Source organism: Fopius arisanus, unplaced genomic scaffold, assembly GCF_000806365.1.
Source record: "Fopius arisanus strain USDA-PBARC FA_bdor unplaced genomic scaffold, ASM80636v1 scaffold00029, whole genome shotgun sequence".
Classification (NCBI taxonomy): Eukaryota; Metazoa; Arthropoda; class Insecta; order Hymenoptera; family Braconidae; genus Fopius; species Fopius arisanus.
The window spans coordinates 1156091-1173159 of record NW_011887768.1 but is presented as its reverse complement, the minus strand read 5'-3'; the positions used below and the strand labels follow the sequence as shown (position 1 = coordinate 1173159).

Sequence of the window (17069 nt, the reverse complement as noted above, 5' to 3'; positions counted from 1 at the left end):
GGAAAATAATGAAAAAAAAAAAAAGTATCAAATGCGAAGACGATGAAAAAGAAAAAAGAATTTATCTGAGTGGCATTCAGGTCGCGTTGACTTGTCGTTTGCGCTCTCAACTCACTATCGACTCCTTTATTGGTACCTGCAATCTGCATACTTAACAGCATCTGCTTCATCGACTATGTGGAAGGCGAATGTCGGGAATCTCAACGTCTTTGACTTCTTCTTTACCTCTCACCTCGTGATGGGTTTCTTCTGGCCGGTTCACAGCCATCTTCTTCACTACTTTATAAATAGACATAGTGTTTAAAAAATAATCCTGGGAATGAATTCACAAGTGCCAGACAGCTATTGCACCAATACCGAATTATTTATCTATAAAGATAAATAATCATTCGCATGCATCATCAAGCTTGAGGTATCAATTCCAGGTAGAAATTCCAATAATCCACTCATACATACATTAAACATTATTTTTATCATCGCTCATGCATTGTGTGTTCAGAGAAATGGAAATTTTCACTTTTTACCACTTTTACAGGAGGTGGCAATTAATGCAAAGTGAGTTGTCGATGCTCGGTGGAATTATTGACGCATCTCTGTGAAATTGGATTAGTCAAGTGATCGGAGAGAATTGGAGAGAATTGGAGAGAATTGGAGAGAATTGAAGAAATGGTGGACCATCGAGTCACAAAAAAATTGGATGAAAAAAAAATCTCAAAAAGGCCCGAGGCATTACCAGCTTACACCTCAGCGCATTAAATTCCTCATTTTTTATTTAGCGCACAAACACGAAAGATCTGCCATAATATGATAATAGTTGCAGGTAGGCAAGAGGCACTCCCCGGGATGTTAGTGGCACCTCTCTCCTATTTCTGTTGTATTAAAAATCCGGGGTAGAAAAAAAAAAAAGGAGTAGGATATACCTGTAATCCACCACCAATGATCATCAGCATCCCATGAAACTCTCGTCGCGTCTCTTCACGAAGTGAAAGGCGAGCTCGTAGATGTTTTATAAAATTTTGTGATTGTGTTGGATGTAGTGAAGCGGTTTGGTATCACATGGATGGAGAGGGAAGTTGATGGTAACAAGTAGTTTGTACCGCTATGCACGCTGTCTGGGAGTTTTTGATGTTGGTGATGGTGTTGGTGGGTGGTGATGGTGGATACATGAGGCATTATGTACATGAGAGAACACCGGCAAGGTCCCCCGCGCCTTACCTGGGGGTCACAGGTCGAATCACCCACTCCCACTTGGTTCTGTGGCCCTTCACCTCTCGCTTTGCACTCGGGTATTCACTCGGTATTTTATTTTTGGTGGGGGGAATTGTCTATGTGCATCTTTGTAAATGATTTCAAGAGGTAGCTGTGGAGGGGCCCCAGTCGTACCTCAATCCTCAACAAATATCCAACAGCAGGATCTTCTCTTGGGGACTTATGCCCAGTCCTAGGCTATCAGGGGGGAGCCTATTCGGTTATCCTCTTCCGGGACTCATCTTTAATTAGCCACTTGTTATTTATGCTTTCGATTGATTTAGTAGACGCGATTTCTTCGGGATTATTCCATTATTGAGAGGTAATTATTCGATTCAATGGGAGAAATTGAATATTTCGATTTTTGCGTTTTTAATGCAGCGTAGTTCGTGATTTTATAATGACAGGGGACTTATGGTGATTATTAATTATTTATTGGAATCGCACGTTTGAACGATTTGCAATTTTCTATTGATAATCATCTGAGGTTTTGGTTTATTTTTTGGTCTGTCGATTGTTATCATGACTTGGTGCGATGGGGGAATCATAAATTATCCGGACTTCGGAATAAACTAGGGTGTTCCAATTTTTTAAAATGCTGAAGAGAAAGAAAACAATTGTTGGAGTATCGAATATGTCCGGACAATGTTAAATTACTATCTATCCTACTTTCTCTCTATTCTCTACTTCTTGTGTATTGAGGGGAAGAACAAAAAAATCGAGGAGTGAAGCTGGAGTCAGGATGAGTGAAATGTCACTTATTTTTTATTTATAAATATCGCAAGTGGGAATATCGATATTCGAAATTCAATGTTCATTCCATGGAGTTCTATTTCCAAAAATGGCTGTCATCAAGAATTTCAGATGAATTACGTAATCAATCAATTTATTTAATAAATTTTTCACTCGTCGACTGGAGGGGGAGACAAAAAAAAATAGTCCAATACGACAAATTCGTAATCGAAATTTAATTTCGATTTCTAAATGAAAAAAAAATTGTTTTCAAACGATTGCGTTTTTAAAAAATTCTCGAAATTTGATTTTTGGAAAATCCGGAAAGAAACTAAAAACGGAAAAATAAATTTTCCAGGGATTTGAGAGGAAATCATCTGATAAATTTTCAAAAATCAGTGGAAAAAATTCGCGTGAGAATTTTTTCTCCTATCATGGGCAGGTGCTGAAGCGTATATTATCGTGACAGATGGCATGTGAAATATTGTACTGACAGGGGTGTAATGAAGGTACTTACCTAACCGATTCAGCGAGAACCAAATGATGGCAATTTTTTTTTTTCAGACGAATAGGAAAAGGTCGTACCCAATCGTACGCGTCTTGCGCATCCAGGCACGTTACTCGTATAACTTGGGAATTAACGTTAATTTCTGAACTCAGTAACATACGCATGATGGAAACTAAACGTAAGATGCAACAGGCTATGGGTTTAAATTTGAAAAATCTATCGGTGGAGAAAGTTCGGTGTGTCTGATATATTCCAGTCCTGCGTTTCTGCATGTCCTCGTGGGACAGAATCATTTTTGTTATCTCTATCTGCTTGCCAATTTTTATATACCTCCTGCAGCTGTCGGTGTACCAAAGGCACACCATATATTCTGGTTTATCCAACTCCACCAAAATGAATTCATTAACCGGAATTTTTAGATTTCCGCAGGTTGATACTTCCTGGACAGCTTTGGTCATGGATTTCACAAGGTGTTGCTGTATCATTAATTACGACCACTAAAAATCCGTTGTGATATAAAACGGATACATCGTGAGTCTAATAAAATTACACAATTATTTTAAATAAGAGTGGATATTAAATATAATGTACAGAAAATATTAAAATTGTGATATAATGAAAAATTATCATGAGGATATTTTTTTTGGGGAAGCATTTGTCGAAGTCATGAATATCAAATAAATTATCGTCTATTCATACTCAGAAAAATTGAATTTTCATTTTTCATTGCGGAAACTTTGCTTGATAGATTAATTACTCACTTGTGACATCCCAAGTAAATTAATAATAACCTTTAAAGAACGTCCCCCCAAAAAAAAAATATTTTTCGACTTGTGTTTTTATTCCAGCTCTTCACAAAAATTTAATTGAGGATTAATTAAAAATTGAATTGAAGATGTTCGAAGAAATGAATTTGATTGATAAATTCCTAGTTTCCACTGAATTTAAAATGAGTGGATGAATTTAATTATTTTGGAAATGATTTAGGTGATTTAAATTTCAAGTGACACGTTGATTTCACTGATGACTGGCTTCTCTTGAATTTGTTAATTGGATTATCCAACGTTCCGAATTCTCGGTGATGGAATGATGACCGATATGGATTTGAAATGAATGTCTGGAGAAGACAACGGGAACAAAACGGTTCATGAGACGACGTAACGTACCAGCTCCAGGTCCCAAGAGGTGAGAGTCTTTCGTGGCTTGGAGACCCGCACCGGGTCGATTCGTCCTCCTTCTTTCCTCATCTCCTTCGGTCGTGTTGCCGAGAGCCACTAGCTTTCCCTTTCACACGCGGTGCTAATAGCCCCCATCGTTTCCCGATCTATCGGTGGAATCGAGAGGTGAGGCCTGAGAAGGAGAACAACTTGGATTAGATCCGATGAGAGTGCAACAAGGAGAATGAAGGATGGAGTGAATGAAAGGATTCGTATCATACCATATGGAAGAGAACAACAAGACTAACCAGAGATGAGCAAACACGTGGTTACCGAGAGCTACACTTTATGGTTGAATTACAATCTCTGCATGTATGGGTCCAGTGCACTCTGACTCCAGGAGACGCTCTGCCGCGTTGACTTTCCACCTCGATATTATCTACGTTCAATATATTCCCGAGATAATGCCAGATATATTTTATTTTCCTTCAATGAAAATCCACCCCGGGAAAATTCTCCTTGCGCAATTACACTAGAATATTTTTTTTTCACAGTAACTGAATTTTTTTACTGGAATTTCTCTTGGAAATATATTTTGAAAAACAATTCTCCGTGAATTTATCAATCGAAAAGGGAATTAATCGGATAATTATATTTGATTTGGAGAAATCTGGGGATTTTTTTGGGGAGGATAAATTGATCTTTCGAATCCTTTGAAATCAGTCGAATTGATGAGGATCGAGTGATTTATTTTTCCCGCATGACGCCATTAATTTTATTCACCAGAGAAAATCCTCGATTCATTACAAATCGCGTAGTGGGGGGAGGGAGGGTGGGGGCTTCATTAGTAGCAAGAGTGTAATTATCATCGGTTTAAAGACCCCAATCAGAGGCCCAATCACTCAATAATTTCATAAGAATTTTAAAACTAATTGTTATAAATCTTCTCAGGACTTTTTGAATGATTTAAATTCAATGATTTATCATCAAGTCAATTGATTTACGGTTTTACAAATCGTTTTTATAAAAAAAAACAAACTTTCAGGAATTGTTCAACAGTAATTAACAAAAATAATTGCAACATGATTTTTTTTTTAGAAAAACCGAATATTTTCCGTTGATTTTTAATGTTTAAATTGAATTAATGGTTTTTCCACGAGATTGGTTAATTATTCGGGGATGTTTATTAAATATTAATGAATTTTATGTGTCAATAGTTAATAAATCTGATAGGTTTTTTTTTTAAATAATAAGCACCGGTTGAGTTTGAAATCCATTCGTTTTATGGTCTCAATATTCAAGAGAAATTATAAACAAAATAGATTTCAAATGGTTTATATATTTGGTACATCGATAATCGATAGTCGACACCTGAAATTCTGGTCGATCGTCAAGCAGATGACGCGCTGGGCTAAACACGATTCATCAATTATTAATTATTAATGCTCCTCTGCAAAAAAAAAATTAATTAAGCGATTAATTCGATGCAAATATGAGGCTACTGAGTAATTAGTTAAAACCCACGAATTCTCGGGTAGAATTGGATCAACTTAATGAATTAATTATTCGATTTCGGCTCTCGTTATTGTGTATTTCAATTTTATCTGAATTTCAACTATTGAATTAGCGGATCGTGCGGTTATATTTCACCAGCGGGAAATTACTTCTGATTTAATTAAGTAATTACAGGAAAATCCATATGTTTTAAATATTGATGTTAATTACGCGGGTGCTAGAACTTTTTTTTCTTGTGTATATCGACCAGTTATTTTCGAATTTCGGGTAGTCCCGTGACTTCTTCAATTCCTCATCACTCATGAGTTAAATATTAACATCCTAGATACTTTCTCCAGGAGAAAGAAACATTTTTTATATAAATACGAGAAAGAGAAATGAATGCGTTGGAAACAAAGCTGTGGAATTACCTCTACATGCGGTTCTGTGAATCAACGGAGGTGTGGCATCAGTTATTCCCCATTTATTTATTTACAAAAACCCACGATTAATAAAAAATGAAATTAAATCCCCCTACCAAATGGTTACACGTAAATAAATAAAATAGCGTTTTCCCCATCCGCAGGGGAAAATATTTGAATGTTTAAAAATTTTTTTTATGAATATTCAAGGGCAGTATTTATGGAATTATTTAAACAATTCACGTATCGCACGCGAAATGACGGGATATTGTCACTTTGCCATTTCTCTTTTCCGCGTGGTCATTAATAATGGAGAAATAAATTGTCTAGGATAAAACGATGTACCAGCTCTGCCCACATGGTCAGGCATTTCTATCCACCTCATCCTCAATGCATATTATTCATATGTATATGTTAATGTAAATAAAACTGGAGGAACTGGCCTCGTGCGTTTGTACTTGTCCTGTAACTTTCGTTCTCGAAATTGTTTTATCCGCACGTGAATTGCGCAATCAGTCACTTTTGGCCCAACCCTGTAGTTTATTTATTAAAAATAAATAATGTTAATATTTTTTCATTGAATAAAAAAATACAGGGCAGTGGCCGGAATTTTTTGGACGACTACAAAGAAAGATATAACACGAGCCTGTCGTATCCTTGGACATTCGACCTTGTTTAAATCAAGTTATCAATTTGTCATTTTATTATTCAAGTGATTGGGAATTATAAAAATGCAGCGATTTTATTATAATTTATTCATCGATTTATTTTAGTATCACATTGAAAGGATTTTGAATCTTTCGTTTTCCGTGGAACAGAAATTAAAACGAAAAGCTGAAACATTTATATTATGTAGATAAAATTACATAATAATACATAATATATACATATTTAGAGATGAGCTCTCGATTCTGGGATTTTTTTTATAAAAATGCGGAGGACTCGTGGTAAAAGAAAATTATTTTATTGTAATAATAAAAAGTCTTCGTGTAAAATTAATGAAAAAAATTGACAATAGGGTAGTGTTTTTTAAAAATTGTATAATCAATGGATTATTTAAATATTTCATTACATCACTGGGTCATGCCTTTCGATATCTAGACGCATTTCGAATGTTCATTAATTTATTTTTCGAAACTATTGAAGTCTGAAATTTTTATACTCTTACCGCATCATTAAATTTTCGAGTGTAATTAACTCCTGCTGAAATGAGATTATTATAAACGAATGATTACCTCAAAAAATATGTAAAAGTATTCTGTAACGGTACTTTTAGTTGGCGACAATGAATTTTAATAAAAAACTACGAATTGCCGTTTTGGCCGTGAAACTTTCTCATTTTCATCGGAAGAAAATCGGTAATTAACATTTTTGAATGCGCGTGGGCAACTCTCGGAGGAAATAACCGGAGATTCTCTCATCTCCATATCTCATCTGTCACGGGAATACCACTAAATGGAATATCTACAGGGATATCGAGTTGAGATCAAGGGCGGCATCATCATTATTCTCACCAAAAACTTATCGTTGCTCTCCTGGATCACCTCGACTAGTTCCTACTTCATTAATAAATTTTTCTTGAATTCACTATCTAAATGCATCCTCTTCACAGCCAGTGGTCAACGATGAGCAACAAAACTCATTGATTTGCCACTTTCTAAAAGGACTCCGAAGACCTTCGAAAACGCCTTGCGGCAACACTTTTTTTCCTCTCGAAACATTTATTTTTAGATTTTATTCTACACACTGATTTTACACTAAATCCATCGAAATTTCAATCATCAGAATTTTTAATTACCCGAACATGAGATCAGCTTCAATTAAAAAATATTAATGAGCACCAATTTTCGCCTAAACTCCATTCTAATTTTTCATAAATTTCAATTTCTCTTCAATCCATTTTAAAACTCGAAGGGATGAAATTCCCGCGGGAATTTTATTGAAAAAATTTTGCATTGGAAAAATAAAAATAAAAAAATAGATCGTCAATAATCCCGAGAAAATCGGTGAATCCCCGAACGAGAATCCGCAAAAAAGTAAAACAAAAAAAAAAATTGAGCAATAAATCATAAGGATACAAACCGAAAGAGATAAGAGACTCGCGTGCATTTCAGTGATGTACCTCGACAGCGAGTAATTTCCAAGTATTGCATAAACCCTATGTACACACATTACACCCAAGTGCAAAAAAACAGGTCCTTGCGGTTGGCTGCCTAAAGCAAGCTCCAACCTTTTTTCTCCCTTTCTCCTTCCTCCAATCGATTAAATAATTATGATGATCATCAGTAGCATCAGGTGAGCATGAGGATATTTTATTAATTTTTCTCATAATTTTTTTTTCCCCTCGCAATCACGTGCACAGTGAGGTGAACGAGGAAGAGCACGGATGACCCCACTCGCCTCCATTTTCAATACGAGTGATAAGGCATATCAATTGCGGATCAATTGGTATGTTAAACTGATGAAAAAAATATCTCAACCGTCACCATGACCTAAGCCATTAAATCTCAACACTTGTCGTCGTTGAAGCGTTCGTAACAGTTAACTCGTGGTGGGGTGTACATTGCGGGTGGAACACGTGCCACCACCACGCGATAATGATAAAACCTTGAAGTCTTTATACAACCCAATGGTTCATTCTCCGTTACGTGGGTGGATTAACCAGGGTGAGTGACAATCCACCAAGGGGATTATCGTAACACATAATTGAGCGTGTAATTGCAAAACGAAATCATAGCCTTGAATTTCCTTGATTATTCATTCATTCAACAATTCATTCATTGATTAATTTCTCAAGCCAATGAAAATTCTCTCAATCCTTCGAAAATTCATTTTACATACACTTTAGATTTTATCAATAAAAACTACACTCGTTACTTTACATTGTCGATTTATTTTTTCAGTGTAATAATTATTAATCCTTGAAGAATAATAATGGTTAATGAAATAAAATATTTATCATCCCCTAATAATAATACTCCACCCCAAATGGAGGAAACGAGCATCAAATAATTAATTACGATTTTTCATTACAAATTGACCGTCACGTCATAAATGAAAAAAAAAAAGAAATAAAAAAAAGAAAAAAAAAATCCTCTAGTCAAATCCACGCATCAAAAACCTGAAAAAATCCCATCGACCCCAAAACTTCTCCAAAAATTCCACTCAATTAAAAAATTCCCCAAAACCCCATCACCACCTCAAAAAATCAAAAAAAAAAAAAAAAAGCTCACACGTGCATTCCAATCCCGTCCAACAAAACCATCCCGATGAAAGAGTCTTTTCGTCGAACATTTATGAATGAACCACACCATCGTCCCACATCCATTTCCCCTACATTTTCATTCTACCATTTTTTCCAACAATTTTATCTCGTGAGAAGCAAGAGGGAAAAAAAATGTAAACGTGTCATGTTCACCCCCACGTTCCCCACCCCACCCCCATCGACATCCGGTGGGTGGTTAAATGACGTCATCAATGTACGTCATGACCGATGAACGGGGTGAGGGGTGTTACCCCAGTTACCACTTGGAGGTGGTGGTGCGCGTGCTGGGTCCATCGATCCAGGAGTCCAACTTTCCCCTGCACCTCCTCCATCGACTAAACCCGTTGCCTCATCCACAACCACCTCACCCACCCCCTCCCTCCCTATCCAACATCTTCATGACGTCAAATCAATGACGTCACCAGGGCCAACCGTTCGCTTACACACAGTACGGTTTTAATATAGCGGTGAACACCGCGCGCTCCGGAGTCAGTTACGCGGTGGCCGGCCTTACGTGCGGATCTAATATTTAATCTAAAAAACAATAAGATAAAATAACAAAAATAAAGAAAGAGGAGGAGAGATAAAGTCGAGAAATCAAGTCGGCCCATCCGTGAGAGAAAAATTTGTGAATTGAGTGAATGTCAAGTCAGTTCACCAGAGCTGTCAAATTTTGTGATGATCGGTTTATGGATCGGTTAATGGAGGACAATGGTTTATTGATTTGTGGATTGATTAAATCGACAGTTACCGGTTAACATCGACGAGTTTGAATTGTAAGTAGTTTCTTCGAGAGTTATGGAGAAATGATGGAATTATGGAATTATGGAATTATGGAACCCAGCACTATCACGAGTTGTTGAGAGTTTCGTTGATAAGCACGATGTAACAGTGTTCTCCAATCCTTTACCCTTGACTATTGATGGTTGTTGGTTTTTTTGGTTGATTCGATGAATTGTTGAAAGATTGGGAATGTGATTCTGATGATTCTGAGCACGTGGTGAGAGGTAGATATTCCCTGAGCACATCCTGACACCATTATCACCTGGTTATTTAGTATTTTCTGAAATTGATGAGTTTTTTATTGAAAGCACAAGTAGTTTATTGGTTGTACCAGTAACGAGGTGGATACGTATCGTCGAATGTAGGAATACCTTGGGGAAGTGGCAGATTTGGCCGATGGAGATGATAACAGGAAGTGAATGACTGATGACTCTCTGAAGAATAACTTGGAGCAAGTGTTGGGTGTTATTGATCCATCGGTGGATTTAATCGTGTGGTTTATCACACGGTGTTATCTTCTTGGATACGATAAAGGGTGAAGAGTTGGCCGTATGCGAGTACCAAGGTCAGAGGTGTGGAACCAGAGGATTTACAGTAATCAGGAGATCATCGTCAACGATCGGGTCATCAATGCCATTTGGAGGGATCCAACATCACCACCAGCGACTCTGGCAGGTCGGTTGTGTCTCACGTCAACAAATATATCATAAGAGAATTAAAATGAAAATTCTCGGATTTATTTAGTCAGCTTTCATACCCTCTATGATCCTTCAGTGTTTAATGTGGATTAGACGTTTTATTTTGTTGATTATTTTGTAATCATTGGACTGTTTTTAATCGTCAATCGAGTTAACGTTTTTATTAAATGTCATCTTCATTATTATCCTGATGATGGATTTATTTATCGTGTAAGGGCAAACTCTTCGGGTATGAGGGACATTCAGGTGTTTATCGTTTGAAGGTGAATTGTTCAGAGGATTATTTCGGTGATTATTTATTGATAAAACAACGAGGTTCAAGGGAGTGCTAATATGCGTACTGTCAGTGATTCGGCTGGAACTAAAACAACTGTTCAACCCTCCACTGGGGCTGGTGGGTTGAGGGCTAGCGTTGGGGATGATGTTGATGAGTGCACTGTTGCTGCTCATGTTGGCCCCAGGAGCATTCATCATGGTATTGTTTATCCGGTCAGCAATCGTGTTGGTTTTGCTGATAGCAACAATAATCATGATCATCATAGGAATCTTGAGAGTCAGGAGCAGGGACATAATCCTGATGATGCCTGGACAAAGTGTAAGTTTTGGAATTTTCTAACGGTCACTGCAGGCATTGATCATTGATCATTCAGGACTCTTTCCGCCTCTTGGCCCATCCAAATTTATTTACCAACAATTAATTAGATAATTACTTTCGAGAAATATTGATGATTAAAGATTGAACTGCCTATTGGAGTCGAGCCATTGGCTGTTGGTATAATTGATGAAATTAAATCGGGGGAAAAATTAATCACCTGATCGCCTTGAAACAATTGTCAAGGTTGAAATTGAGAAAAAAAAAATTCGAGAAATGGGAGAAGGTAGTTTTAATGAAATGAATAAAAAATGTCCTGTACACTCCTCGCGCCCTCGACGTGCCAGGGGCCAGGATGTCGACGACGGTGAGAGGTTTTTACCGTTATAAAATCGTATGTAACATAGACAACTGCTGGATACATGCATTTGCACATACCTACATAAATTATTACTATGTATATTCTAAGAAGCAGGAGAGTGACGGTGGTCATGGTGATGGTGCATGTGGTGAAGGCATTTTTATTTATTTTCTATCTTTATACATTAGAAAACAAGTTTGTCGGACTTTTCTTTTTCATTTTTATTTACACATTTTTACACTTTTTTATGTTTGCTGTGGTGGGTGGCTCAGATGGTGGTCGAGGGACGATTGAGCATGCAGAGTCATTGAATTAGATTATCACCAACTCATGCATTTGGAATTATCCGATAAGGGGTGGGGGTGGTGTCGCAAGGGGAGGGGATGTGTACTTACTTACCTCGGGCTTCTTTTTTTTTTTATTCATTTTTTTTTTATTTATGCGGATATCTTTCTCTTTGTGGCGGCATCGATTTATCCACGAGTCACGTGGACAGGGTTTCCAGTAGCGTAATGTCTCGAGTTAGATAAAGATTATAATTGGGAGGTTGAGGTAATGGGGAGGAGTGGTGAGAATCCGAGATAAGTGAAGCATTGACAGTTCTTTAAATTCCTCCCTGAATATCATTTAAGCCTATTTAAAATCTCGTGGTAAATGTCAGAAAACATTTCCAGACAAGTGGATTTTTTTACCCGCGAGTTTTCACTCGATACCTCAAAAACCAAGAGAGATGGCGATATTTTCATAGATACCTTTTTTGTAGCTCTCACTTTTCTCTGTAAATAATGTTACCGCTAAAAAATCGCTGTGCCCCTTCAATTCTTAGATATTGGCACCGAAAGAAATTCACTTTTTTCTATTTTCTGTTTTTGAAAAAGACCTGTTAGTAATTTCAGTAAAAATTTCAGTGGCAGAATTTTTATGTATTTTATATTTGTTTAATTATTTTGATAGTGGAGTCATGGATTTGGGAAGACGGAATGAGTGCCAAATTGTGACAAATATACGGGAGCGTCCCCGATTGACTGCTGTACCTTATTTTACAGGAGTAAACGGTTAGGATGGACCGGATAAATATAGGCTGGCAGGCTGCCTGATTGGATCCTAGGGTTTTATTCTTCATTTTACTTTTCTTCTCAAAGGGGAATAGATACATGCGGATATAGATGGTTGCGTACCGTAATACCTCGACTGGTCACGCACCTGTACCTTTTTATCATTTTTTTTTTGCGCAATTTCTAGTTGATTGAGAAAAATTAAATCCACTTGAATCCATTAGGTGTTCAATTGATAATTTATTAATTGTTCAATCAATTTTGCATTCTGGCGTTACGCATGGGCTTCCTGAATTTTCTCTCTGCATTTTCTTCCCCATTTTTATCACTTTTCTCTGTCTTTTTATTTTTACAATCGCGCGATTAAAATTACGCGGACATCTGCCCACCTGGGATAGGTATGTTTCTCGATTAGTCATCGGCTCGAGACATTTTTGGCTCCAACCAAGTGTCTTAAGTATCCGGTATTACAATGTTCTTGACGTTGGCATCAATGAATTACGATAATTCACGTCAAGAGTTGTTTGTGGGTGTTTAAATAAAAAATCATTTAGCCTCTCTAAATAAATAAATAAACCCAATAGAAAATGCCTGAGCATTCAGCGAGAATTTTCCGTGGATTCTCGATTTTTCCAAATTTATACACCCACCGCAATTTTGGACTTGATTTTTTTCCGCCAATCCTCTTCGCGTTTCTTTTTTTTTTCTTTCAACTCCTCTCATTCCCAGATGATTCCACTGTGCTGTAACTCTTGCATGCCGGTGCATCATCCTCTCGCCTCATTCCCCTTTTTTCATCAACTAAAAATAAAAGTGGAAGGAATAAACCACTGGCTTCCGCGGATGACGTTCTTCCTAGAGTCCAAACTGCATTGTTTGCGATGTCAAGCGAGACTAAATTTATTCTGCAGTCCCCGACTGCTTGGCTGAAGCACAAAGACCTGTGTCACGTGCCGATAGGTTTTTTCGAGGTGAAAATAAAAAAGACAGGATTTTCCATTGACTGAACTGGACACGAAGAAAATTCCAAAATTTCAAAATTCATCAAAAGCATTTCTAAACATTCAACATTCTTATTATTTATTCAAATAAATTTTATTTACAAATATTGTACTACCTTTAGATCAAAAACAGTAATTTTAGGTTTTCAGATTAAATCTTTTAGATCAGAAACTCATTAATTACTCGTAATTATAATTCCTGGATTTGGTCCAGGAGAAAATTTTCTCCTCGCAAAAAAAAAATCACTGCTGATTAATTAATTTATTTAATTTGATAAAAAAAATTCAATTGGCAAGAATAATTTTTTCTCGGTACATCCACCGACTGACGTACTAACTTCACAGGCATGTGTAATAGATCAGCTGCAGCTAAAATAAGTCTGATAACCCTAGTCGATACTCGTTAGCTCATCAAATCCATAATACAGTAGTTTACCTGTACAAGACAGGCTATCTGGATATCATGTCTATGGAGAAGTGGAACGACCTCGTGATAACGTGAAAATGAAGAGAAAAGAGCGACTTCCGTAATGAAAAAAATAAATGACGAGTGGAGAACATGTGGAGGTTCATGAAATCCCCAAATGCTCGATTGTTTTGATGGATTTCGTGCAGAAACAATCAAACCAGTACTCATGTGCTATCGACGTTCAATCCAAACCTCTCCCGATGTCATCAAATATTCAGGTGATTCCTGTCGACGTACCAAGTAGAATGGCGAATTACCCAACCCAAATGAGGATTTTCTTGCAATTACACAACGATTTTTTGCCTGAAAATTCCGATTCCTTGCCTGGATTGTCAGAAAATTATTTTTCCTTGAGGGAATTGAAGAGTTAGAGGTGGAGTGCCGATATTTGATTAATTAATGTGACATGAGATGTCCGTGATAATTCCTGATTTTTTTACCTCATGGTGAAGAAATGAAAAAATGAAAAAAATGAAAAAATGTGAAAATGAGAAAGTGAAAAAATGAAAAAATAAGAAAATGAAGAAATGAAAATATGAAGAAATTGAAAAAATGAAAAAAGGAAGAAATGAAGAAATGAAAAAATGAAGAAATGAAGAAATGAAGAAATAAAAAAATGAAGAAATGAAGAAATAAAGAAATAAAGAAATGAAAAAATTGAAGAAGGATAATTTTGTATACATCAGACGTTCCCAATCGATAATAGGTCATACCGATTTCAACGGTACGTCAATCACCTGAAATGTCCAAAATAAATCATAAAATCAGAAAATGAAAATTGGTTACCGAAGGATTTTTAATGCCTCTGGGTTATCTCGATCTCTCTAAACAGCTTAATATCAAAGTGGCATGTTGAGAAGACAAGAAGACATTAGGGTCATACGAGCTAATAAGATACTATTGAAAATGCCTGGGGATCTGTAGCCAGAGGCGATGAACATTCATCCACCGAGACAACTGCAGCTGTACATTTTATATTTCTTCTGGGTCATGAAAATCAGGCACGTGGTTCCCTTCTTTTTCACTTGGTCATGGATGAATCCAGGAGAAACCGCCCAGAGATGAAAGACCGACGAAAAAAAAAAATTTGATTGATTTTTGAATCGATCGTACGGCATTCGACCAGAGGATTCAATTAAATCACCTGAATATAATCAGATCGATTCAAGATAAATTTACAAATTGATTTATAACTTTCACAAAAAAAAAAGATGGAAACATTAATTTTCCCCAGTTCTATCCCAACTTATCCGATTTGTTTCATAATTTCTTCATTAAATTAGCGTAACAAGGGGAAGCGATAAATAGGGAAAACGTGCATGCGGGTGAAAATGTGTGGGAGAACAGCTGAGAGTTTATCGGTGGATGAGGTGTGGGTGGGATCGGGGGGGGACCGACGTTGGCGCGACACTGGCCCGACGCTGGCGCACCGTCCAACGCTGACGTCACTGTTCCACCCCCCGCCCGTTATCGAGCCGTTACACTAGGACGTCATAACCTCCGTCAAGGACGTGTGCGATACACTATTTCGGGGCCGAGCCCGATCCAACGAAATTTGTAATACATATGTGTTATGTATTTAACGCTATTTACTTCTTCGATGATTCAATTCAAGTAATGCATGGATAAATTCAATATCACTGGCTCATTTTACTCGCTTTTGGTATTTATTTCAAGCACGCCACCCCTTTTTTATGGATCGAGGGGAAAATTTTATCGCAAATCTCTTCCTTCTGCCGAAAATCGGTATCGGTTATTTTTTTTTTCGGGACTGGATTAGAATTTCTAGTCGATTGATCGGGAATTTCATTTTTATAATCATTTATTTTATAGATGAATTACCGATTTTTTGAGTTTCGAAAAAATTTTTGGTGGGTTAATCCAAAAAAAATAAATCGTTATGGATTTTATCGTTATTTCATGGCTCACGGAGTTTTATGAGTTTTTTATGATTTTCCTGTGATTTTTCCTGGAGTTCTGGGGATTTTTGAAAGTTCGGAGAAGTCATACCGGTCAATGTATTGTTTTCATACTGAAAAATCGGTCAGAATTTGAAAAAAACAGGAGAATAAAAATATTTGCGAAAACAAATGTTTTTCCCACCGCCATGATTCGTGCGGTTACATCCAAAATAATCTCCCTAAATTACTGGAACAATCTCGATTCCTCGATCATTCCTCGCTATCTGAAAACGATGTGAATTGCGGATTGAATGGATTTTTATCGGTAATAGATACGCAGTTGACTGAACAAAGGAATGAAATTCTTACCTGCGTAATATCGCACGTAACTCGCCCACGATGATCACGGGGATAAAACGATGGAACTGGAGAGGTTGAAGAAGGAGAGTTAAAATGGAAAGAAAAAAAAATGAAAGAAAAAAAAAAGTGAAAGAAAAAAAAATGAAAAAAAAAAAGGAGATATTAAATGTGATCCTCGTCGTAGGCAACTACTCAACTCTGCAGATCCGCACGGTTGAACATGATCGGGTTCCCTTGGTCCCACCTTTCCTCTCGATCTCCATCTTTCTTCGGACTTACCTTTGTGCAGAAATGAGGCGAATGTGTTATGAACTCTCTCCTGATTGTACACAGCCAGGAATTTCCTCTCCTTCGGTGTTTTATTGTCGTGGGCGTGAGTTCATTGAAGGGGTGGAGAACGATTCATCCGGATGGAAAGCGAATTATCGGTACGAACGCTTTTATATGCAAGTGGTTTGAAAGGATGATCGTGCAAGAAAATTCAGCCATTGTCTATCCAAATGTATTACGTCATTTATATCACAAAGAGAAATGAATTTTCTACTTATCCATGGGAGAGAATGAGATTTGTATCAAAACGATTGAGCGAATCAATTTCAGAATTGTTACGAGGGGATCGGTTATTGCTGGTATGATCGGGGGGTAATGCATACTCTGTAATTTCCACGGTGGGATGTACTTCATGAAAAAAAAATTGCGTGTCGTCGGGATTACAGCAAAGGGTTGGGAATAGGCCATTCCTTTCATAGAAAAATTCGAAATTTTTGAAGAAGTATCAGGGGTGCATGAAAATAGAGGAGGTATTCGGTGAAATTGAAAAATTTGGAATTTTTGAAAAAAAATCGAGGTGTTCACTGAAACTGAAAAATTCGAAATTTTTGAAAAAAAATCAAGGTGTTCACTGAAATTGAAAATTTCGAAATTTTTGAAAAAGTATCAGGGGAACATGAAAATCGAGGAGATATCCACCGAAATTGAAAACTTCGAAATTTTCAAAAAAAAATCGAGGTGTTCACTGAAATT

The 17069-nt window shown here is 36.9% G+C and overlaps 1 protein-coding gene across 4 annotated transcripts in view; it reads left to right on the top strand.

Annotated features, from left to right (window-relative positions):
* Positions 1-9335: 9335 nt before the first annotated feature.
* Positions 9336-17069, top strand: part of Hr38 (Hormone receptor-like in 38) — a 26186-nt gene continuing 18452 nt past the window's right edge. The window contains exons 1-2 of one of the 4 annotated variants that reach the window (XM_011302869.1): positions 9336-9602; positions 9975-10284. In XM_011302869.1, coding sequence (XP_011301171.1) covers positions 10161-10284 — 124 coding nt within the window. In that variant the 5' untranslated portion in view covers positions 9336-9602; positions 9975-10160. Of the gene's footprint in view, positions 10903-17069 lie in introns of all 4 variants that reach the window. The other 3 variants (XM_011302870.1, XM_011302868.1, XM_011302867.1) reach the window with 3 other exon arrangements.